At 44.2% G+C, this 25,767-nt stretch overlaps 1 protein-coding gene across 4 annotated transcripts in view; it reads right to left on the bottom strand.

Moving 5' to 3' along the window:
- LOC310712514 (phospholipase A2 inhibitor and Ly6/PLAUR domain-containing protein-like) overlaps positions 1–19,578 on the bottom strand; it is a 46,096-nt gene extending 26,518 nt beyond the window's left edge. The window contains exons 1-5 of one of the 4 annotated variants that reach the window (XM_083515658.1): positions 19,155–19,578; positions 18,585–18,707; positions 15,589–15,681; positions 14,957–15,103; positions 12,780–13,218 (exon numbers count right to left, since the gene is read on the bottom strand). In XM_083515658.1, coding sequence (XP_083371784.1) covers positions 13,049–13,218; positions 14,957–15,103; positions 15,589–15,681; positions 18,585–18,707; positions 19,155–19,206 — 585 coding nt within the window. In that variant the 5' untranslated portion in view covers positions 19,207–19,578 and the 3' untranslated portion in view covers positions 12,780–13,048. Of the gene's footprint in view, positions 1–741; positions 819–12,779; positions 13,219–14,956; positions 15,104–15,588; positions 15,739–18,584; positions 18,708–19,154 lie in introns of those variants that run through there. The other 3 variants (XM_083515657.1, XR_014528893.1, XR_014528894.1) reach the window with 3 other exon arrangements.
- Positions 19,579–25,767: the final 6,189 nt, after the last annotated feature.

Here is a 25,767-nt window from a genome sequence, read left to right as displayed (position 1 = left end):
CACTGGCTGAATTATTTCCAAGAGGTGGGGAGATGAACCCTCCCTTTCCATGGCACACTTTTCCTCCCATCCAGACTCTCACTTAAATACATTTTATTCCCACTGTTTGGTTACAAGCTTAGATCTGGTTACAATTAAACTAAGACTCTCAGTGGCTACAAATCATGATAGCTATGTACTACTACCTCCAATAGCAAAAGTAACATATTTCCTCTATCAGTTGCTGGAACCCACGGTAAGGCAGAGTGCTGCTGTGCTGAGGTCCTGGTTGTGAGCCTCCCATAGTCATTTGGTTGGCCAGTGTGAGGACAGGATCCTGGACTAGGGATGAACCAATCTATCAATTTCACTTGCTGTCAATTTCTTATTTTTCTAATTCATTTGTTTATCTGCAGTCACTTCCTCCCAGAAGCTCAAGGCTGTGTGCATAGTTCTCCCCTCCCCATTTTATCCTCAGAAGATTCCTGTAAAGTAGGTTAAGCCAAGGTATAGTGACTGGTCTAGGATCCCCCAGTGAGCTTCATGGCTGAGTGGGGATTCAAACCCTGGCCTCCTGGATCCTTGTCTAACACTCTAATCACAACAGCACACGGGCTCTTTTAAATTCAGCTTCTTGGATTTCCACAACCAACGAGTAGTAATAGGGAATCCAGAATCCTCTGGATGCTCACCAGTGGGTTACTGTGGGTTAAGTGGGTTAATGTGATCTGTTCCAAGATAATTAAATGTTCCCCATCTTACCTGCAGAAAGTGGGGCCAAGAGGAGGCATGCACTCAGGAGTGCCTTCATCCTTCTAGAAAGACTCAGAACAGAGATGGATGCATGTAGAGGCTTACCTGGAGTGATTTATAGGCCATGGGCTCATGACGCAGGCAACACATGGGAACAAATGGTTCAGTGAGGTCCGGGAGTGGGTGTTGTTTGCTCACCACAAAGATAAAGAGGAACATACTGAAATGCAAAGCTCAGCGTAGGAATTGTCTATGATATCATTAGTTGTTGATAGACACTTCTCAGATTTCTTTTTTGATATAAATAATTTACAATTTAAATGTAAATGGTGAAGACACTCAAGAAAACAATTTAGAGCAAAATAGGTGAGGGCAAAAGCCACTCTGGGCAGCTTCAAGCCTATACAGAAACATAATAAAACATCAAACATTAAAAACCTCCTTATACAGGGCTGTCTTCAGATAACCATTAAAGGTTTCATAGTTACTTATCTCCTTGACATCTGATGGGAGGTTGTTCCACAGTGTGGGCATCACTACCAAGATGCCCCTCTGGTTGGTTGTCTTCTCACAGTGACAGAATCGACAGAAGGCCCTCAGAACTAGATCTCAGTGTGTGGCCTGAATGATGGGGGGTGGAGATGCTCCTTCAGAAAAAGCCTGGATATTAGATCCATTCCAGCAAGGCTAGAAAGTATGGAATGGGCTCAGGGTCTCATGGAAGCAATGGATGCTTTAACCAGGAAAACTGACCCTCCTGTCTCGGCCGTGGCTTCCAAAGGGTAAAACAGAAGTGAGGCCTCAGGACTTGAATGTGCTAGTGACTGAAAGAGTGCCAGGTATGAATCAGCCACTCACACAACTGTGAGAAAGGTCTCAATTGGAGCCAGCGATGGCCATGGAGCTTCCTTCATTAGGGAGCTACACAAACATGGCCATTCTCTTAACCAGTTGAGTGGAGGGTATGAGGCTATGTGCAAAGGCCACTTGAGGAAGAGACATTGTTGGTTCAGCTCCAAATTACCTCCCAAAGCTGTTATTGCATCCACACGGAAAAAGAGTGGGGGAGGTGAATCAATCCCTTCAGGTGCAGGCAAGTAAGAATGAGGTAGAAAGTAAGTATATGTATCTGGAAGTGAAGGATATTTGTATTGCAAAGCCTCCAGTAGATTGGGATATCGTTTATTGCCTCCTTCCAAGAATATCAGTCTGTTAGGGAGTTTGTGTGAGGCTGTTTTATTTGTGCTCCAGAGGAAATCTGTAAAAACAAGGCTGATGAGAAGGCGAGCTACACAAAGGAAAAAAATGGAAAGAAACGGGTCCCACTGGCTTCAGCTGCATCTAGGCAGGTGATGAGGTTGGTGAATAAAACATTAGCATTCTGTGGCATTATTGGGTTAAGAGCACATTTCAGGCATCTGCCAGCCCTTAATTCCTTGCGGGTGGTGCTGCCCTGTGAATCTGACATGAAAATGTTGGGTAAACAGTGGGACCTAGATGTGCATGTTGCGTTGATACCCAAAAGGATGCGGGTGGTGCTGTGGCCTAAACCACTGAGCCGCTAGGGCTTGCTGATCACAAGGTCTGCGGATCAGTATGCGGTGACCTCCTGTTGCTCTGTCTCAGCTCCTCCAACCTAGCTGTTTGAAAGCATAGCAGTGCGAGTAGATAAATAGGTACCACTGCTGCGGGAAGGCAAACAGCACTTGTCAGAAGTGATTTAGTGATGCTGGCCACATGACCAATAAAGCTTTCTGAGGGCAAACACCAGCTCCCTCAGTCTGAAAGTGGAGAGAAGCACTCCACCTCAAATTCGAATTCAATTGGACTTACCATCCAGGAGTCCTTTACCTTTACCTTCACCTTCACCTTCACCTGATACCAAAAGTTAGTCCTCGCCCCCATCCTTTCTCAGGAAGCCACAGTTGGAGATTGGCATGCTTGGGGGGAGGGACTGCTTCCATTCAAGAGTTATACAAAATCCTCACCTGTCCACATTTTCTGAATTTGTCTAAATTTGGTTTGAAGTTCCTCCAGAGGATGAACTTAACTTTCCTCCCTGCAAGGAAGGCTTGCCCCAAAAGCACTGGAGTTTTACAGAGTTTTTCTGTAATAATTAAATAAAGTGCCTCTAGCTGAATCTGATACTGTGCTCCTCTGAGACTTTGTTGTTTTATGCAGCCAGGCTACTACAGCTCCTCAATGCTTTTTTGTAATCTGCATTTTAAAATTCTTATTTCAAAAGCATGCCTGCCATTCAGTTTTATTAGGCTGTATCTACATAGCAATTTTAAAGCAGAAATTTTAAAGGAGCCATATATTGGTGCAGGGCAGCAGGGAAGGTGTCAACTCCCCTGGTAGGGATACTGCAGGATCAAGGTCAGCTCCAAATAAGCAACTTTTCCCAAGAAGGCTGCAATGTCAATTGAGGACATCTGACTGTGTCCATCATTAAAGCAGAACAATTAATTTAGTGCTTTAGTTTATCTGCTGCAAGCACTGTTTGAATGGCTTGCAATAATGTTTTGAAATCTCTTCCCACAATGGCTGAGACAGCAAACCATATTCTTCAGTGCCTGGCTATAGCCCTCATTTGCTACAGACATGTGCACAAACTGCTAATACTATCACATCAAAGGTCTATGGGAAGTTGATGGCTCCTTGATGGATAAAGGTATATTCTGAGCCAGTGCCTCTGTCTTTGCTCTTACTTGATGTAGGGTCTTACCGAACTGGAAAGAACAATGTACAATCTTCCAGGCCACTGATCAAAGTGCAATGAAAGCCTCAAGGTACTGCTCAGGTACTGAAAGCCTCAAGATACTGCTCAGATACTGCACTTTGCTCAGCTGGCAAAGCTAGACATACCTCAGGGCTGTTGAAAGGTGCCAGGGACACACTGGTAGGTACTGAACAGAATACAATGACTCCAAGATCATTACGAAGAGCTAATTAAATCATTTTACAGAACTTTGCCCCTCCTTGGTATAATTGTGTCAGATTCTCAGGACAGGGAGAGATACTTTGACTAAGTTGTTCCGTTTGGTGATGACTGTCCTAAGCCACATTGTTTTGAATTTACCCCAGCTAGTTATTTATACCCGCTTGAAATCCCATCTACCATTTTCAAAGGATAAGAACAACCCTGGCTGTGCTCTTTTTTGCTCTTCAAGATATAATAATAATAATAATAATTTATTATTTGTACCCCGCCCATCTGGCTGGGTTTCCCCAGCCACTCTGGGTGGCTTCCATAGAAACCAAAAACACAGTAAAATATCACAGATTAAAAACTTCCCTGAACAGGGCTGCCTTAAGATGTCTTCTAAATGTCAGGTAGTTATTTATCACTTTGACATCTGATGGGAGGGCGTTCCACAGGGCGGGCGCCACTACCGAGAAGGCCCTCTGCCTGCTTCCCTGTAGCTTTGCTTCTCGCAATGAGGGAACCGCCAGAAGGCCCTCGGCGCTGGACCTCAGCGTCCAGGCAGAACGATGGCAACCCTAACAGGAGGCATTGATGGCCACCAATTTAGATGACTTAAAAAGAGGATTAGAGAAATTCAGGCAGGGCAAAGTTACCCACAAAGGCTATGTTCTACCTCTACTGTCAAAGGAAGTTTGCCTCTGAATACTTGGTACCTGGGAATTGCTGATGGACAGAATATTGTCGCAGTCAAGTCCAGCTTGCAGGCTTCCCACAGGGATCTGTTGAGATGCTGGACTTGAGGGGTGATTGCCCTGATCCAGCATGTTCACCTTATGTTTAACTGCTGAGGGACAGAGCAATACTCTCATTTCCCACCACCCAAGGTACATTTTAGCCACACACAGCACAGAAGGCACAGAGGACATTCTGCACTAAGCTGTCTATCTTGGGGTGTCCTTCTCTTTGCGTCATGATTTATGTTAGGACTACTTGTTATTGTTGTTTAATTGTTTAGTCGTGTCCAACTCTTCGCAACCCCGTGGACCAGAGCACGCCAGGCACTCTTGTCTTCCACTGTCTCCCGCAGTTTGGTCAAACTCATGCTGCTAGCTTTGAGAAGACTATCCAATCAGCTCATCCTTTGTCGTCCCCTTCTCCTTGTGCTCTCCATCTTTCCAAACATCAGGGTCTTTTCCAGGGAGCTCATGCCAGTCTCCCCGGTCCAGGCGCGCCAGCGCCTCTTTTGTCGAGCGCACCATTCTTTCCGCTTGCCCGTTGCTGGATGGATGAAAAGGTGCCGTTAGGCCATGGCGGATGCCCAGTCCCAAAAGATACCGCTCAAACGTGCCTGACGTGAACTGCGGTCCGTTGTCAGAGACAAGGACATCAGGACACCCATGCGTTGCAAACAGGCCTCGCAGCACCCGGATGACAGCTTCGGTAGTGGTGGAGGGCATCAGGGCGACCTCCAGCCATTTGGAATAGGCGTCCACCACTACCATAAAGGTCCGGCCGTGAAAGGGGCCAGCCAGATCGATGTGCACCCTCGACCAGGGTGTCTTTGGCGTCTCCCAGGTGTGTCCCTTAGCTGCCGGTGGTGCAGGCCTCGACTCCTGGCACGCTTGACAGGCGGACACCCAGGCAGTGATGGCATCGTCCATATTAGGCCACCAGACGTAACACCGAGCCAACGCCTTCATTTTGACAATTCCCGGGTGGCCAACATGCAGAGCCTCCAGGACGCGCTGACGGAGTCCCTGGGGAATCACGGCGCGGTCTCCCCACAGCAGACAGCCGCGATGAGCTGAGAGTTCATGTTGTCTGGTTGCGAAGGGCTGGAACTCCGATGCAAAAGGCCCTTGTGGCCACCCCCTCCACACCCAGTTGAGCACCCGGCTGATGGTGCAATCCTGGGCAGATGCGGAGGCCACAGTGGCAGCCGATACAGGCGCTGCCGGAAGATCCTCAATCAGAAGGAGCGATGAAGCTGGAGCCGGGTCTTCCACAAATGCTGGAAGAGGGCAACGGCTGAGGGCGTCGGCATGGCCCATCGATTTCCCCGGGCGATGGATGAGCCGGTAGTGGTAGGCAGCCAGGAAAACAGTCCATCGCAGCATGCGTGGTGAGAGGACCGGTGGAGTTGGACGATCACCGGCGAGGAGGCCCAGGAGTGGCTTGTGGTCAGTGATGAGGTCAAAAGTCCTGCCATAGAGGTATTCATGGAACCTCTTCACTCCAGCCACAAGTGCCAATGCCTCCTTGTCGAGCTGGCTGTAATTCCGTTCCGTCGGAGATAGTGTCCTGGAAAAGTAGGCGAGCGGTGCTTCTCTTCCATCTGGAAAACGGTGACTAAGGACAGCACCGATGCCAAAAGGTGAGGCGTCGCAGGCAAGGACCAGCGGCCTGGATTCACTGTACTGTACCAGCACACTGTCTGAAGAAAGGAGAGCCTTGACCGCGTTGAAGGCCGCCGTCTCCCGATGACCCCAGGCCCAAGGCGTCTTAGTGCTAAGGAGTTGGTGAAGAGGCTCGGCCACTGTGGCTTTGTGGGGCAGGAACATGTTATAAAAGTTCAGCAGCCCCAGGAATGCCTGCAACTCCGTTTTGTTCTTTGGGGTGGGGGCCTGCTGGATAGCGCGGATCTTGGATGTGGTTGGATGAAGACCGGAGGCATCGATAAGATAGCCCAGGAACTCTACCTGTGGAACGGCGATCTGGCACTTCTCCCTCTTTACCTTGAGCCCGGCCTCCTGGAACCTGGTCAGCACGGCACGGAGGCGCTCGAACAGCTGCTGGTGTGAGTCTGCAGACACTAAGACGTCATCAAAATATGGTACCACGCCCGGAAGCCCTTGCAGGAGACGCTCCATAAGGCTTTGGAAGATGCCAGGAGCCACACTCACCCCGAACTGCAACCGGCGGCAACGGAATGCCCCCCGGTGGGTGACGATCGTCTGGGCTTCAGCAGTGGCATCATCGACTGGCAGTTGTTGATAGGCTTGGGCAAGGTCCAGCTTAGCGAAGACCTTACCCTCACCCAGGGAATGCAGCAGGTGTTGGACAACAGGAACCGGATAAGCGTGCTGCTGAAGTGCCTTGTTGATCGTGCACTTGTAGTCAGCGCAGATTCTCACCGACCCATCTGGCTTGACAGGCATGACGATGGGGGTTTCCCACTTTGCGTGGTCAACCGGCTCCAAAACTCCTTGGGCGATCAGTTTGTCCAGTTGTTCGTCCACCTTAGCCTTGAGAGCAAAGGGAACCCGGCGTGGCTTTAGCTTGATGGGGGCGACTTGTGGATCAAGGCTAAAGGAGATGGGCGTACCTGTATATTGGCCCAAGGTGCCGTCAAAAACCTCGGCAAAGTCTTTGACCAGACCCTCAGTCTCTGCGTTAGAGATGCAGTTGATGTCGGTGACTTCCAGGCCGAGGGCATCAAACCAGTCTAGCCCTAGGAGGCTTGGCCGCTGACCTTCGACCACCACCAACCGGAGCAGGCCCGAAAAATCCTTGAAGGCGATCCGGAACCGGCCAACGCCTACCACGGGAATGTCGTTTCCCTGGTAGTCTCTCAGGTGTACGCGGTGAGAGTCGAGTTGCCTTTTGGACACTCTGGGTACCAGTCTTTTGATGGTGCTCCATGACACGATGGACAGGGCAGACCCGGTGTCGATCTCCATGTCACATGGAGCTCCTTCAATGAGCACCGTGACGTTCAGCTTGCGTCGCGTAGGCGAGTCGGTTTGGCCAATCGTGGTTCCAGACGGGCAGCGGCAGTTGGTGAGAGCGAAACAACTTTCCTTGGCAGACTGGAGGGAAGACTTGGACTTGCGAGTCGATGAAGGGGGGGTGTCAGACGGAGCCGATCGGCAGACCTTAGCGATGTGGCCCCTTCTGGAACACTTCCTACAGATGGCGTCTCTGAATCGACACTTGGCACGGGAATGGTTGCCTCCGCAGCCAGCACATTCCGGTTGGCCCTTGGACTTCTGTTGGAACTTCCTGCGCTCCCGCTTTGTCTGGTGCACATCATCGTCTTCACTGGAGGATGCCTCCTCACTGCTGGCCTCTTCATGATGCACCGGAACTGGCTCCCTAGCAAGACGCGGGCTGCTGGACTTGCGGATCTCCTGGGCGGAGCGTTCAGCAGCTTCTGAGGCCACAGCCTCCTCAATGGCTTTCTGTAGCGTGAGGTCTGGCTTGGCTAGGAGACGCCGTTGCAGATGGATGTCCCGGACCCCGCAGACGATTCGATCCATCAGGGCATCGTCTAAGTCTCGGAACTCACAGTGCATTGCAGCCTGTCGCAGGGCGGTGGTGTAGTTGTTGATTGACTCCCCCTCTGCCTGGTTCCGGTGGTAGAGCGCATGGCGGGCAGCAATCTTGGACGGCTTTGGTGCGTAGTGGTTGCGGAGCTTCTCTTGGATCATGTCCCATGGTGTTGCCTGGACTGCTTCAGGCGCAACCAACGCCCGGGCCGTCTCAAACACCTCAGGCCCACAGAGGCTGAGGAACAGGCCCCGCTTCCGATCCTTTGATACTGCTGTCAGCTCGTTGGCTTGGAGGTAGCAGTCGAACCGAGCGAGGTAGGAGTCCCATGATTCAGAGGCTGGCGCAAACGGCGGTAGAGGCACAAGTGAAGCCATGATTCCGATGCCGGCGTGAAGGGCGATGGATGGAACACAGTGCTCTAGCCAGAACAGTCAGCTCTGAATTGGTTCTGCCCAGTGATTTCACTCAGTGATTTCGCTCTGTGATTCAGCTCAGTGATTCAGCTCAGTTCAGAGGCTGGCCGTATCTGGCTGTGCTCTGATGTCCATCCATCCCACCTTCGTCGCCAGTGTTAAGTCGTGGGTTGACATAGCAGCCGGCACAGCGATTTCTTCAAGTAGCTCTTTATTTTGGTAAGCTGGAGTAGAACTGACTGCGAACAGCTCAGCCGGCCTGTATTTATAGGCAGCCGGCTGTCAACATTGTAACCACAACAGCCCAGAGTTCCCGCCTAAAATAACTGGCGCGGACCTGAGTGAAAACTATCTACAGACCTGAGTGAAAACTATATACAGTATCCCCCTGTTGGCCCAGGGTGAAACTACACTACATAACAAGTATAGCATCTAGATCAAGGGAAGTAATAATGCCACTGTATTCTGCTCTGGTCAGACCTCACCTGGAGTACTGTGTCCAGTTCTGGGCACCACAATTCAAGAAGGACACTGACAAACTGGAACGTGTCCAGAGGAGGGCAACCAAAATGGTCAAAGGCCTGGAAACGAAGCCTTATGAGGAACGATTAAGGGAGCTGGGCATGTTTAGCCTGGAGAAGAGGAGGTTAAGGGGTGATATGATAGCCATGTTCAAATATATAAAAGGATGTCACATAGAGGAGGGAGAAAGGTTGTTTTCTGCTGCTCCAGAGAAGCGGACACGGAGCAATGGATCCAAACTACAAGAAAGAAGATTCCACCTAAACATTAGGAAGAACTTCCTGACAGTAAGAGCTGTTCGACAGTGGAATTTGCTGCCAAGGAGTGTGGTGGAGTCTCCTACTTTGGAGGTCTTTAAGCAGAGGCTTGACAACCATATGTCAGGAGTGCTCTGATGGTGTTTCCTGCTTGGCAGGGGGTTGGACTCGATGGCCCTTGTGGTCTCTTCCAACTCTATGATTCTATGATTCTATGATTCCCAGAAATCAGGGGAACGTGGAACCTGCTTGTATTCATGGGGCCATTCAAGTTTGCACTGGAGGTTTTGTAGCTTATCAGTAAGTTCTTTTTTATGCAGTCATGATGGCTACCTTCCCTTCAGTATGAGAGCCATTAAGCCTATTAATACCAGTTGTTGCACATCACAGTGGAAGATGTGCCCCGGAAAGGGATGTGTACTCAGTGATGGTTGCCACATCTCTTTGAGGCTCAGAAAGTGGTGTTAAAATACACTAGCTTAGATTAAGTCAGATCTGTTGTTTTCTGTGTAGGTATTTTCCCAAATGTTCCCGAATTCTTAAGTGACCTTCTTCTATGATCTTTTATTCCTATATGGTAACAGGGTTCTTACTTCACAGTTATTATGATTATTATTTAATAAATATGTATTTTGTACTTTTCGTGCTTATTTGGATACAGTGTTGATTCAAACCAGAATCTCAGATCTCTTTGTGCATCTTGGGTGATATATTTTGCTGAAGACATTGGGCAACAGCTCCTGCTTTCTGGGTCACCCAGATGTCCTTTGTACCCACAGGTGTCTCCTGGACCTGAAGGGAAGAATGGCTAGCAAGAGGGGTGACATCCTAATATTCTGGGAGTTTGGCCTTTTCTTGAACAGAAATCAGAAGCCAACAAGAGAACAAGCTCTTAGAATGATGGGTCCTTTTCATAAGCTACAGGAATGAAAAGTTTTTAGATAACATCTCCTCTTGTGACCTGTCATCAGTGATCTGCCTTCTGAATAGCTTTCATCTCCATTTTAAACAAACACACTTTACTCTCTTCCCCATATTTCTCTATCCCCTCTCCTTCCTTCCTCTTTTCCTTTCCTTTCCTTTCCTTTTTCTTTTATTTCCCCCTTTCTTTTCTCCTCTCTTTCCTACTTTTATGCTGTTCTCTCTTTTATAGAGCCTAACATTACCATGTTTGCAAAAAGTTTTGAGGATGAAATTGCTTGCATCCACTGGAAACTTGACCCCTCTGTTACTGCAGATGAATCTCAAGGGGTATGCAGAGCACAGTCTAGCCTTGTTGTGTTCAATGAGTTTTAGTTGGTCAAAAGAAACAAAGATCATCAAGCTGGAGGCAAAACAAAATGACCCCCTCAGTTTCTCTCTATCTTTTGTGGTTGGCTGTCTTAACTGTATTTTGTTCTGAAGTTGTTCTATGGGTTTTTGGACCTCAATACATACATATATATATATATATATATATATATATATATATATATATATATATGCAGGTTTTGGTGTCTTCGGGTGTCTTCCCGTGTAAGAGTTGGGGTGTCTAGGCGACGTTTCGACGAGGTCTCACTCGTCATCTTCAGGCTGGTGCTTTCGGCTTCTTGTTACTGGAACAAGAAGCCGAAAGCACCAGCCTGAAGATGACGAGTGAGACCTCGTCGAAACGTCGCCTAGACACCCCAACTCTTACACGGGAAGACACCCGAAGACACCAAAACCTGCATTCCTGTACCCGTGAAAATCTACGAAAGCATATATATATATATATCCACAGGAAACAAGGAATGGAGGAGACTAGCAGCACCTCCTAATTTTCCAAGAGCCCACTGAAGAGGTGACCTGATTTGGGAGGGGAGGTGTAAATCTGGTCTCTAAGGAGTGCAGCTGTTGCTGCCACTGTGGCAGCAGCAATGGGCAAGGGATTCCTTGCAGGCCAGATCTGCTGCCCCTATAATGATCTCTGGCAGGCATGCAGCCTGATAAGCGGCAAGGACTCTCTGTCAGTTTTATGTAACTTTGTTTACAAGAAAAACACATCCAGAGGATGGCGTGCCACAGACAAAGCACAGCCTCTTTCTTCTCCTTCTCTCTCGCTCTGCCAGTGAAGTCTGGAGCCTGCCTCCCCCAGTTCGTCTCTGGGCATAATGCCAAACCTTTGCACTGAAATGTCAGGAATGCCAGCCATCTTTAATGGCTGCCTGCCTGGCCCCCTCATTCTGATCCTTCATTCCATAGCGTGGTGATCTTGTTGCAGAGAGAAGCCTGTACCATGCTCTCTAATGAGGAAAGTGTGCATCCTGGCCAGCTCATCCAGTAAGTCCCCATTAAGCCCGGCTCGATACAACGCCACAAGGGGCTTCTGCCCCCACTCCAGCTGTTGCCACCACATATTGAACTCCGCCCAAAATTGCATCACTGTTCTACTCCCCTGCCTCAGATTAAGCAATTGCCTGGAAGCAGCAGTCTGCCTCTGGGGGTCTTGGAACATCGTATCCATGAACGCCAAAATCCCGTCTTTCTTCTCCTTCCCTTCCATTGCTCTTAAAGCTTCTCCACTCTCCTCATTCAGGGACTGAATGGTTGGCCTGTCTCTTCCCAGAGGGATGCGGGTGGCGCTGTGGTCTAAACCACTGAGCCTCTTGGGCTTGCCGATCATGGGGTGAGCTCCCGTTGCTCTGTCCTAGCTCCTGCCAACCTAGCAGTTCAAAAGCACACCAGTGCAAGTAGATAAATAGGCACTGCTCTGGTGGGAAGGTAAATGGCATTTCCGTGTGCTCTGGTTTCCGTTACGGTGTCCTGTTGCACCGGAAGCAGTTTAGTCATGCTGGCCACATGACCCAGAAAGCTATTTTTGGAGAAGCGCTGACTCCCATGGCCTGAAAGCGAGATGAGCGCCACAACCCCATAGTTGCTTAATCGTCCAGCGGTCCTTTACCTTTTTTACCTTTCTTCCCCAGAAGACACCGCCTCAGACTCTGGCTTATCTGATGGTTGCCTGGCTTCCAACACTTCCTCTCTTCCTCTTGAGAACAAGCAGATAATTCTCTGGGAAGGAGGGGTGGGCTGTCCTCCCTTTGCTAGCTCAGCTCAATTTCTGAGGCTGACTGTCCTGCTGTGCTCTGGGGGGCCATGTTCCTGACGACCCCTATCACCACACCTTGCTTCATGGGTGGGACCATCCTGCATCTTGATATGCCAAACTACACATTCAACCCCATCACTATGTAACCAGCATCACAAACACCAAATGGGGAAAAGCATTTACAGCTGTGACTCCAGTGTCTGAAGTCTGTCATAGTTGAAGGATGCTATCACCGGATTCCCTTTGTAGAAAAAGTTTGCCTACATGGAGATAAGGTTCTGAAATATTTACCCAACTACTTGCTGGTTTGTCCCATCTATGAGGACTTAAGAGAAGTTTTGTTCAAATATTTAAACCTCCCAAATAAGAGATGGATTGGGTATATGATAAACTTTTTATTAAGGGACAAGTGCCCATAAACCTCTGAAAAAGTGGTCTGTTCTGCCTTTACAGTGACGATTATAAGGAGAAAAAATAATTCTGCTTTTATCCTGTTTTATTTTTGATTTTGTAATTGCTTCAGCTAAACCAATAAATAATAATTGCATTTGTATCTGAAACAGAACTAAGAACCAAAATTTTATTTCCCATAACCATTTATTTTGTTTTGTAATGATCATAATGAAAACTTAACTATTTCTTAATGATACACTACAGGGTTCTTTGTAGTTAGAATCTACAACCCCCACATTTTGACCCATTTTTCATTGCCCCTTGCTTCTGTTTACCTCCACCAAAAGCAAAAAAGAAAGATCCACAAATCCTAAGCCCTGGATTTCACCAGTAGGCCTCCAGTGCCCCCTCATTGCCATGGATTTTGCAATACACAAGGAGGACATCTACACTGTCCTATTCACCCTTCATGTTCAGGCTGGCGTGATATTCCTGAAGCAGTATAACATCTTTTTTGGGCAATAAAAAGGCCAAATTCCCCATATCCAAGTGTTCTTCTGTTTTCCGGGATGGCACAAAAATCTGTTGTTCCACAACCTTGGAACGTGAAATGAGTGAGCCTAGAAAAAGCTGAGGGAAAAGAAAACAAATATTGACATAAGTCCTTTACCCAGGGACTAGAAGATTCTGCCTGTGACAGTGAATGAGAATTTTAATTAGTTAGTTTTAAAATGTGTATATTTAAAAAATCTGAAAAATATCATAATTTCATTGGAACATGAATATACAAAATTTTCAACATCAGAAGTTAAGGTAAAAAAACACTCATATGTAATTCAGAATTGCCATCATACCCAAAGGAGTCTCAAGCCACAAAGATTATTAGTAAGCAGGTTATATTTATAAAGTATAATGAAATTAGAGGATCTGAAAACAGGCCTAATTAACAAGATTAACCAAATCAAATTCTTGTGTGCATGTCAGGTGCAAAAAAGAAAAAAGAAAAAAGGAGAGGAATTCTATCCCTAGTATCTCCTGGGCATGTTAAAAGCCACATGCTGTGGCCACACAGCAAGATTTGAAAACAATACTCCCTTCCCTGGTGTGGGAGCCTTGAGTGTTTGAACCTGGCATGAGTCAAAAGTGTGATGCAGCCACGCACACAAAAAAGCTGGAGGTGCACTCCATTGTCTCTTAGGACAGTTGGATGCCCACTGAGGCTTCCTCATTGCCCCACTGTGATCTAAGCATCCAGAGAATCCTCCTTTTATTTTACGAGTTTCATGTTAAACACAGCTAACATGAAGTAGGTGAAAAGGGGGGACTGCAAAAGCCAATTAGGAACTCCTCTCAGAATTCTTACTCAGCCCTTAGAAGAGAAATTTGCAAAGCCCAGGCTATAAAGGGCAGGAGAAGGATAAGAAGAAAGAATGTAGGGCAGAAGCAGCTCGAAGGGCCTTGATTCTGCCTCTTCCTTTATGGGGCAAATCAACCCAGATTCCCTTCCCCCGTTCATTCCAAATACCCTCTTCTTTTCAGAAAGGAGGGATTTGGCAAATTTGTCTTGTCTCCAAACAGCATTATTCCTCAAAACTATGTTGATTGGGACGTATTCATCTAAGGCTGAATCTAGACACATCAAAAAATGTGATTTAGTTAAATGCATTGCAAACTTCATACAAGCAAATGCCATTGATGAAAGACAGGATTCCATCACGCCATCTGGTGTCACAGTGTTATAACGAATATAAAATGCTATATCTTTACTAATGTAGCTAAATCATGACATCAGCAAAATGATGTATGCTTGTGGAACTGAGTATATCCTCCCTCTCTTTGTCCTCCTAAATACATTTGGGAGGATAAAGAACACATACAGGCAGAAGAGAGCGGAAATCCTGTTGCACAACTGTAAATCCTTGCACTAACGGCTGAGTTAACCAGATACTGCTCACTGTCACAGAATTTAAGGAAACTTATTACATGCCTTTTACATAATAAATTTGCTTTTTGAGCAAGAGGACACATTTCGCTCTGGATTGCAACCCAATGGTGGAGAGATCCAGAAGCAACTGGGGTGAAGCAATGAATGCACTTTTTACTTTTGTTCAGAAGGGTGTTTTACATACACATCTCGCTCTGAATCCTCCTTCTGGACAAGCGAGGCATTATGAGAGTTAAAGGACACAGTCCAGGTAGGCAAAACATTAAGGAAGGTGGCAGAGTGGACCAGCGGGAGATGTGGTCCCTCTCACATTTTTAGTAATATGCAAGGGAAAGGGGGGAGGGAGAATAGGAGAACAGGAGGGAGTTTGCATGAGCCAACCAATGACTAGGCCCTTTCCCCCTGTCTGAGTAGCAATGTTACCTATATGAAGAGCTCCTTTAAAAACAACACACTGGGTCTCATTCCCAAGGCAGTCGATGGTCTTCTCACTTTCACACTGTGTGGTTCCTTTGGAGAAGCAGGCTGGGCACTTCAGGCCATTTTCAGTCAGCATGCTGTGATCAGGAACTGCCAAAATCAAAAGTATAATGAGCATGTTAATGGTTTTATCTGTTTTTTGTGCATGTATATTATATTATTGTAATTCACCCGAGGCCTTTACAGTTTTGGTAGGGAACCTGCAAGTATTATTGGATGAAAAGATTATCTAGACCCAGTCAGGGTTTAGGATTGACATTGGTAGAGATTAAGGAGAAGCCTGGTTGGAAAGAGAACCCACCCCTTCTCAGGCAGATATGTAGCTGCCCAGTAGGTCCCTCTTCTTCATAGTTTCTCCTCATGCCTGCTTCTTCATCCTGCCTGCCTCTCCACCCCTTGAGAGGCCCTAATAGTGCTGATCTGCTCAACCCATATAGCCATCTGGGGCTGCTCACCCCATTTGAATGAGGCCCAGGTCCTCTGAGTACTGCTGATTGACTACGTATCCAGCCTTTGGCCAAATCCAATGCAAAGCCCTAACATGTTGTGGATTTAAAAATTATACAGAAACTTACGGCTGAGAGTTGCATTGTTACACAGTTCGGTGTTGCAGCAGTGCTTCTTCATCTCAAAGAATTTACCATCCCCTGCAGTGAAGCTGTAATTGCCTGAGAAACAATTGTCGGATGACGTGCATTTATTCAAAAGTTGCGCTCGGAGTTCTACTATGAAAAAGAAATTGAAAGAAATCTCTAGATCTGGGGAAAATATTCAGGACTATTGCTCCTAAGGCACATTCACTGTAATGGTTCCAATTTTCTTTGATGCCTGAATCAGGACCTTTTCAAACTAACAATATGGAAAGTATTATTAAATTTGGCAATCTAAAGTGAGGTGCTGTTTGTTTGTTTGTTTGTTTAAACACGTGTGCACTGCTATAACATAAAAGGAAAAAATATCAAAATGTTTTTCAGTAATAATACATAAGAGATACAATAAAAACAACATTAAAAGTAAATAGATAGATATCAATTAACCAGTGTGGTGTTGAATGGTCTCTTTAAATTTGAAGGTTCATTATTGTTCCACAAGATGTGTATTTCTTTAAGGGCCAGAGCAAATAACATGACCTAGTTTTACAGCTGTGAAGCAGTATAGCAGGTGCTGTTAAGCAGCACCTAGCTCTCTCACTACATTGGTGGATGGGTCATGCTTATTGATATATTATAATTAATGTAAAAGGAGTTTTTGTTATTAAAACCTAGCAAAAGTTATATTTGTGTTCCTTGTAATGTGTGGTCTCCCCAGCATGTTTTCTGCAGCACAACTAATCTGCAAATAGCCAACATGTGGAAAGATCTATTCTTAATGATCTGCATAGCCCTGGTGGAACAGAATAGTTTTCTGCAGGCATTTATGAGTTCAGCTCTCATAGAATCATAGAATCATAGAGTTGGAAAAGACCACAAGGGCCATCGAGTCCAACCCCCTGCCAAGCAGGAAACACCATCAGAGCACTCCTGACATATGGTTGTCAAGCCTCTGCTTAAAGACCTCCAAAGTAGGAGACTCCACCACACTCCATGGCAGCAAATTCCACTGTCGAACAGCTCTTACTGTCAGGAAGTTCTTCCTAATGTTTAGGTGGAATCTTCTTTCTTGTAGTTTGGCTCCATTGCTCCGTGTCCGCTTCTCTGGAGCAGCAGAAAACAACCTTTCTCCCTCCTCTATGTGACATCCTTTTATATATTTGAACATGGCTATCATATCACCCCTTAACCTCCTCTTCTCCAGGCTAAACATGCCCAGCTCCCTTAGCCGTTCCTCATAAGGCATCGTTTCCAGGCCTTTGACCATTTTGGTTGCCCTCCTCTGGACACGTTCCAGTTTGTCAATGTCCTTGAATTGTGGTGCCCAGAACTGGACACAGTACTCCAGGTGTGGTCTGACCAGAGCAGAATACAGTGGCACTATTACTTCCCTTGATCTAGATGCTATACTCCTATTGATGCAGCCCAGAATTGCATTGGCTTTTTTAGCTGCCGCGTCACACTGTTGGCTCATGTCAAGTTTGTGGTCAACCAAGACTCCTAGATCCTTTTCACATCTCTGCCACAAGCAGTAGTCTCTTGCCTCCTTAATCCATAGGACCAACCTCTGTTTTTATGTTTGCAATTAATTTGTATAATGCTTTAAATTTGGAGTGTATGTAGAACTTCATTTCACATCAAATTTCTAGCATGAGGACTCATGCCTTCTCCTATACATCCGACAATACATCTGACATACACTGCACTCTAGCTGCTAGTCGGTCATAACAGTTTGCAGGTTCGGGGCATTCTTCACTGAACTCCTGTTGTTGAACAAAAGACACTTGGCAAGACACTTGCATTGCACCAACCTTACTGCCCACTTGCCCCTCTCCCTCCAAAAATGTAGCAGTGATGTTGGAACAGATGGTCAAGTGAGCACCACCATCCCACCCAGGATTGCCCCAAGGCATTTTGGCACCTCAGACAAACCAGAAATGGCACCCATGTCCTCCAGGGTAGAAGGGGTGGGTTAATCAGGAACAAGCAAGAAGAAGAAGAGGAGGAGGAGGAGTTTGGATTTGATATCCCGCTTTATTACTACCAGAAGGAGTCTCAAAGCGGTTAACATTCTCCTTTCCCTTCCTCCCCCATAACAAACACTCTGTGAGGTGAGTGGGGCTGAGAAGTGTGACTGGCCCAAGGTCACCCAGCAGCTGCATGTGGAGGAGCAGAGACACGAACCTGGTTCACCAGATCACGAGTCTACCGCTCTTAACCACTACACCACACTGGCAAGGGGATCAAATCAACCTTAACCAATGGCTGAAGTATGAAAGAAGTTCGTCAGGTGGAGGGGCCCATACTGAATCAAGCTGGATAACAGAAACCCTTTTTATTAGGCAAACTGCAAGAATACTTAATGTTGGTTCCTTCCTAATCATTTCATCACTGAGAGTTAATTCAAAATTACTTAAGGGGGGAGGGGGAGCCATGAAAGTGTGAAGCACCTTCATTTCCCATCCCAATTGCTCTGCTTTCAATTAGTTTTTTATAGATCTCTGAAAGGACTCTCAATTTCAATGCCATTTATGGCAAAGGGAATATTCAGTTTATATTCTAGGTTTATTGTTTAATTTGATAACCAAAACTAAATTTGGGTTCATTGTTTTGGGTCAATAGGGATTTCTGGTTGATACAAATCAGGTTCTCCAAGCTTGGAGATAAGCACGCAGATTCAGCCACTGGTTGTGATCAGGTGATGTTAGATTCCCTATTTTCATATGCAAGACATTCATTCCTTACTTCAGATGTTGTTGGACTGCATCTCCCATTATCCCTGACTGGTGGCCAGGCTAACTGAGGCTGATGGGAGTTCTAATTCATCTATAGTTGAAGTGCTACAGCTTCCTCAACTCACTTTTTTCATGGCTGAGTTGCCCTAGCATAGACTTCTATATGCTAGTAGAACCATTAAAGTTCAACAATCTTAACCTGGATCTAATCCAACAGCAAAAGACAAAAAGGCAGGAAAATCTTACTTATATTTGTCTGCAGAACACTGGCAACACAGGAATCTTCCTTAGAGTCACAAGTTGTTTCATCATAGGCTTTATATGTCAGTCCAGTCTTGTTATAAATATATCTGCAGTTCAGAGGTAATGCTGAATACAGAAACAAAAGTTTACTTCATGGATGATTATGATCATTAACATTATTATTAGTTTGATTTTGCAGTTTGCTTAATGAGACTAAGAGGAGGAGGTGATAGTAAATTAAAACTTTTAACTTAAAAGGGGTTCAATTTTAAAAGCATTTTAATAGAATGAAATGAAAGATAATCTGAGGTAGACTGTGGAAATCCGTGGGATTGGTGTTCTGTGAGCACTATACTTAAGTGAGAGTACGGGCCCAGGGGAAAAAGCATCGTCGGGCCCATCATAATGACATCACAAGAAATATTCATGACCTAACTCTCTGCTACTTTCTCTTGGTAACCCTGCACTCCTTGCTCTGTGGGGTGTTGATCTGCACTTTTAACTCCCCTTCTCTCCCAAGCTGCAAGTTCTTTTCAGTGTCCTCTAAAGGTAATTAAATGTTCCCCATCTTACCTGGAGAAAGCAGGACCAAGAGGAGGCATGCGCTCAGGAGTGCCTTCATCATTCTGGAAAGATTAGGAGACTCAGAGCAGAGATGGATCAACAAGGGAATTGGTGCAGGTAGAGGCTTACGTGGAGTTATTTATAGGCCATGGTCTCATGTCGCATGTAAAACTTGGGAACAAATGGTTCAGTGAGGTCCAGGAATGGGTGCTGTTTGTACACCACAAAGATAAAGAGGAACATACTGAAATTCAAAACTCAGTGAAGGAATTGTCTATGATCTCATTAGTTGTTGATAGACACTTCTAAGATTTCTTTTTTGATAGAGATAATTTACAATTTACAATGTAAATGATGAAGGCACTCAAGAAAGCAATTTAGAGCCAAATAGGCAAGGGCAAAAGCCCCGAAGCCACCTACAAAATAGCCCTTCAAAATGGCCTCCATCTAAGGATTCCTCTTAATAGTAATAATAATAATTTTATTATTTCTACTCCCCACCCCATCTGATTGGGTTACCTCAGCCACTCTGGGTGCCTTCAAGCATATACAGAAACATAATAAAACATCAAACATTTAAAATCTCCCTATATAGGACTGCCTTCAGATGTCTTCCAAAAGTTCTATAGTTACTTATCTCCTTGACATTCCGTAGTGTGGGTACCACTTCCAAGAAGGCCCTCTGTCTGGTTTCCTCTATCTTCACTTCTCACAGTGAGAAAACCTCCATAAGGCCCTCAGAGCTAGATCTCAGTGTTTGGGAGTGGGGTAGAGACACTCCTTCAGGAAAAGCCTGGATACTAGATCCATTCCAGGAAGGCTGGAAAGTGTGGAATGGGCTGTGGATGCAATGGAGACTTTAAGCAGTAAAACTGATCCTGCTGTCTTTGACATGGTTTTCAGAGGGTGAAAAGAATGAAGTGAGATCTCAGGAGTTGAATGTGCCAATGGCTGAGTGTGCCAGGTATGAATCACCCACTTACACAGCTACGAGGAAGGTCTCTATTAGAGCCAGCAATGGCCATTGAGCTTTCTCTATTAGGGAGCTACAAAAACATGGCTATTCTCTCTTTTTTAAAAAAAAAAAGAAAAGAAAATCTTTTTTAATTCAGTTTTACACGATTCGTTTGAATTCAAGCATTAGTCACACTCATCAACATTTAGGATTCCCTCCACCCCTCCATGGTTTCCATTATCAAACTTTTTCTACTGCATCATATATTTTCTCTATTTTTCTTGAAATAATCCATTTTTACCTTAGCTTTTAGTACATTGCAAGCGTTACTCAAATCCTGTCAAAGTTTTTAGTTCTTTACAGTGTTCTCTTAAGTAAATTGTATATTTTTTTCCCATTCCTTATTTCTGATTTCCCTGGTCATTTTCGTCATTTGGCGTTGTCCATCATCAACATCAACCATTCGTGTCTGGTCAAGACTTCGTCTTTTTTCCATCTTTGGGCCAGTAGTATCCACGCTGTTGTCCTCGCATACATAAATAATCGTTTCTGCTCCTTTGGTATCTCTACATCTGAAATTCCTAGTAAAAAAGCTTCTGCTGCTCCCATGTTATTTTAAACATTTATTCTGATCATTATATATCATTTCCCATAATGTTTTTGTTATCTTGCACATCCACCACATGTGGTAGAATGTGCCTTCCTTCTCTGTACCCTTCCAATATACATTTGAAGTAGTTCTATACATCTTTTCTAATTTTGTAGGTGTTACATCATTTTCATATAGTTCTCCTTCAATGCACAGCATGCTGTAAATTTTAAGTCCTCCCTCCATAACTTTTCCCAAGATGAAAATTGAATATTGTGCCCAATATATTGTGCCCAATATATTTTACCCATTGTATCATTACCAATTTAACTTCCTCATCTATAGTATGCCATTCTAGCAACAAAATGTATATTTTGGAAAGTAACTTCACATTGTATTCCAGTAAATCTTTTTCAAACCTTGAAATTTCCTTACTAAACCCATTTTTCTTATCAATGTTAAACACATAATTTAATTGATGGTATTGCAACCAATCTGTTACTAAATGTCTTGTATCCTCAAATATTTTCAACTTTAATTGTTGTTCTACTTTCATTAGCATCTCTTTATAGGTTGCCCATTCACTTTTTGCATTAGTTTTTTTCAAGGATATTGCTTCCAGTGAGGAAAGCCACCATGGTGTCTTCTGCTCTAACACGTTTTTATATTCATCCCATACTATGAAAATGGATTTCCTTACCAAATGATTTAAAAACCCTTTGTGCACTTTAGTCTTCTCATACCAAATAAATGCATGCCATCTAAATCTATTATCATGCCCCTCAAGGTCTAAAATATATGTATTAAAAAAATTATCAACTTCCACAGCCAGCAGAGACAGAACACTTCATAATATAACTTCAAATCTGGCTGTGAAAATCCACCTCTTTCTTTGGCATCTGTTAATAATTTATATTTAATCCTTGGTTTTCCGCCCCTGCCAGATAAATCTAGAAAGATCTTTTTGCCATCGTTTGAAGTGTTCTGCTCCACTGACTATGGGTATGGTTTGAAATAAACATAACATTCTTGGCAATGCATTCATTTTCATTGCTGAAATTCTTCCCCATAGTGATAAATTCATCCTTCCCCCAAACATCCATATTTTCCTTTATTTCTTTCCATAGTTCCATACATAGTTATCTTTAAAGTAATTTCTGTTCTTAGCTGTCAACCAAACCCCCAAACAGTTCACCTTCTTTCTTTCAATTGTCAATTGTGTTGCTAGTTGTAACTCATTTTTATGTTGTTCTGTCGTATTTTTAACCAGTACTTTCATTTCATTTTTATTTACCTTAAATCCCGCTACCTGACCAAATTCAGATATTTTATCTAGGACCCTTGGTATACATGCCAATGGGTCTTCTACGGTCATTATAAGGTCATCTGCAAATGCTCTCAGCTTATATGCTTTGCACTCAACAGTTATACCTTTTATTTCTTCATCAGATCTTATATTTCTCACTAGGGTCTCTAATACTAAAATGAACAGTAATGGCAACAGGGGGCAAACTCTGTCTTGTCCCTTTTGTAATTTTACATTTTCTGATACTACATTATTGACTGTCATCATGCCCTGTTGGTCTGCATAACTTGTGTCAATTCCCCTTAGGAATGATTTTCCAAAATTCATCATCTCCATATCCCCCCCCATAAAGGTCCATGACACGTTATCAAAGTCCTTCTCTGCATCCACAAACATCAAAGCTGCTTGCTTTTCATTCCTGACTTCCAGATACTCTATTGTATCAATTAATTTTCCTTATATTATCCTTCTTCTGTCAGCCAGGAAGAAAGCTAGCTTGATCTTGATGAATTAGCTCTTTTACATCCTTCATCCTTCAACGGTTGCCCCAGAAAATCTTGTAGTTTTTAATAATATTTTGCTGATAAATCTGGCCCTGGCAACTTACCTAATTTTGATTGGTTAATTTCTTGGTACCCTTCCTGTATCATTATTGGTGCATTTAAATAATTGATTTACTCTTTTGGAATCTATGGTAAATTACTGTGCTTTAAATATTCTCCAGTTCTAGCTTTATTTTCTTTACTGGCTCAATATAGCTCTGTATAATATTTTACAAATTTGTCTAATGTCATTCGGTTTATCTATTATTTTTCCTTCTACTTTCAATTTATTTATTACATTCAATTCATGTTTCTTTTTTAACTGCCAAGCAAGCAGTTTTCCTCATTTGTTTGCATTTTTTTTTAAAAAAAATCTACCTTAACATTTTAATCTTTCATTCAGTTTCTTGGTTCACTAACACCTCTGAATCTTTTCCAGGTTTTTAAATCACTTCTTCCAATATTTCTTTCTTTTTACCCTCTTCAAACTTTTTTTGATAAGCATTTTGTTGAGTAAAAAAACCACCTCATCACTGCCATGGCCATTCTCTCAACCAGTCATGTGGTTTAATGCCCATCATTAAAGGAGAACAACTAATTTAGTGCTTTGGTCGTTCTATTGCAAAGAAAGTGCTTGAATGGTTTGTGATGAGCCTTTTAAATTTCCTCCCACAATGGCTGAGACTGCCAACCATATTCTTCAGTGTGTGGCCGTAGCCCTCATTTGCTACAGACATGTGCATAAACTGCTAATACTATCACATCCAAGATCTATGGCAAGTTGCTTGGTTCTTGGTAGATAAAGGTATATTCTGAACTAGTGTCTCTGTCTTTGCTCTTACTTGATGTGAGGTCTTAATGAATTGGAAAGAGCAATTTACTTTTTCTGATCTTCCAGGCTGGAACAGAGGACATTCTGCACTTAGCTGTCTATCTTGGGGTGTCCTTCTCTTTGTGTCATGATTTATGTTAGGACTACCTAGCAGTGCTTATTGGCATTGGGAAGAAGGGGGTTGTACTTAGGACCCTGTCAGAATCCTCACCCCTTCTGCCAGAAGCCGTACAAATGCCTTCTTTTGCTGCTTCTTCCAGACCAGAAAGAAGGGGCTTGCCCAACCATTGCACTGTTCCCACACCTCTGCATTGTTTAGCCTAGGCAGTAGTCTAAACCAAATGTGCAAAGAAGAAATATATACTCAGAAAAGCCCTCATAATGCCGGAGTGATCAAAAGCCAAGGAAGAATTCAGCAGCAGGTGACCTATGGAAGAAGAAGGAGCTGACTTGGAGTTATTATGGGCCAAGGAAACGTGCCCAGGAATTCCAACTAGGAAGGACTGTTTCAGTGAGGAGCAGGAAATTATGGAAATAGAGAGTTCATGCTTTCCCAGAAATCCTATATTTCCATATTGTAACACAAAGCTCTTATTTCATATTGGATGCAATCCTTTTAAGGAACTCTGTGGGAGTCAGCCAGATGCCTCTTCCAGTCTAGCCACACCTACATTGTCAGTAAACAGGTACATTAAATGAATGTATTTGTCTCTCGGGCTTTATGATAAAACTGAGCTGGAAACAGCCTAATCCTAATGAGGCACAAAGTAATCAAAAATTAGCATGTCACAGACATGCTCTTCCCAGAAATCACCTGAACTTGGAACATGCTCGCATCCATGGGACCATTCAAGTTTACACTGGCGGTTTTGTAGCTTATCAGTAAGTTCTTTTTGATGCAGCCATGGTTGTCATGTGACAAAGACACATGAGAGCAGAAGCAGCAAAGCAGGCTGGGAAGTGCTGGGACTGCACAGTCATTTTGAAGGTGTGAAAGCCAGGGGCCATTTTAGACAGCCAGGCTAAATCCATTTTATAAAGCAGACTAAAGCCATTTTTTAAAGCAAGCTAACAGCTAAAAACTATTTCTCTTGTTCCTGTTTGCAACAGCAATTGCGGTTAGGTTATTTTGCAGGTGCAGGAAGTTTGCAAGCTAGTGGTCAGGGTATTTTGCAAGTTATAAGCGATTTACGAGAAACGAACCCCTGAAACTGCCTCAAACTCCGATAGACACAGATAAGAAAGCAAACAACAGGATATGTGTCAACCACAAGACTCCAGAGTTAGAAGCTGTTAAACCACAGACTCGCTTCGGTACATTTCTAGGAAGCAGGTGTTGGTTAGGAGGTTGTTTATCGGAATCAGTAAAGGTCAGGTAGTTTCTCTTTCAATAATAAGCCAGCACCGCCATCCAGTGGATAAGGCAGCTTGGAACCAAACAAGGCCACCACCAATTCTCATTGGTAGAGCTTTAATGAATATGCATTAGAAACCATAGGAAGTTGTTAGTCATTGGCTAAGGGGAATGCCAAGGGGCTGAACTGTTGCTTTGGCTGAGAGTATAAGAATTATCTGCATATGGGTTACGGGGGGCATTTTTCATTTCTTCCTAAATGCACCCATTTGCTTTTTGTCTGACAAAAACCAAATTGAATATAAAAACTTTTTCTTAAAAGATATTGCTGCCTGGTCTTTTCATTTCTGGTCTGCATTCTGAAGTCCCTACATTTCGGGCCTACTAAAGTTTTTCAGGCCTAACTGCTAACTGTTGAGTCATTCTAACATGTGACTGAGTAGCCAGTTTCTCTTTTGTGTTCTCTGTAAGATGTGAGAGTCTGTCTGCTTCAGTTGTGAACAGAATCAGTATTTAATCTCAGACAATCTGTTTGGAACCATGTTGTTTATTAAGAAGATTATTTTAATTCAGTAAAGTTTTTATTCTTTAAAACTCTGCATTATTAATTTACGCCGCGCGTCAGTGACGGCTACCTTACCTTCAGTATGAGAGCCATTAAGCCTATTAATACCAGTTGTTGCATATCACAGTGGAAGATGTGCCCTGCAAAGGGATGTGTAATCACTGATGGTTGCCACATCTCTTTGAGGCTCAGAAAGTGGTGTTAAAATACACTAGCTTAGACTTAAGTCAGATTTGTTGTTTTCTGTGTAGGTATTTTCCCAAATGTTCCCGAATTCTTAAGTGACCTTCTTCTACAATCTTTTACTCCTATATGGTAACAGGGTTGTTACTACGCAGTAATTTATTCATTAATAAATGTGTATTCTGTACTTTTTGTGCTTATTTGGATACAGTGTTGATTCAAACCAGAACATCAGCTCTCTTTGTGCATCCTGGGTGATATATTTTGCTGGAGACATCGAGCAGCAGCTTCTGCTT

This window comes from Podarcis liolepis (assembly GCF_965112155.1).
Source record: "Podarcis liolepis genome assembly, chromosome: 7".
NCBI lineage: Eukaryota > Metazoa > Chordata > Lepidosauria > Squamata > Lacertidae > Podarcis > Podarcis liolepis.
Note: the sequence above shows the minus strand (reverse complement) of the source record. Positions and strands in the feature narration are given on the sequence as shown.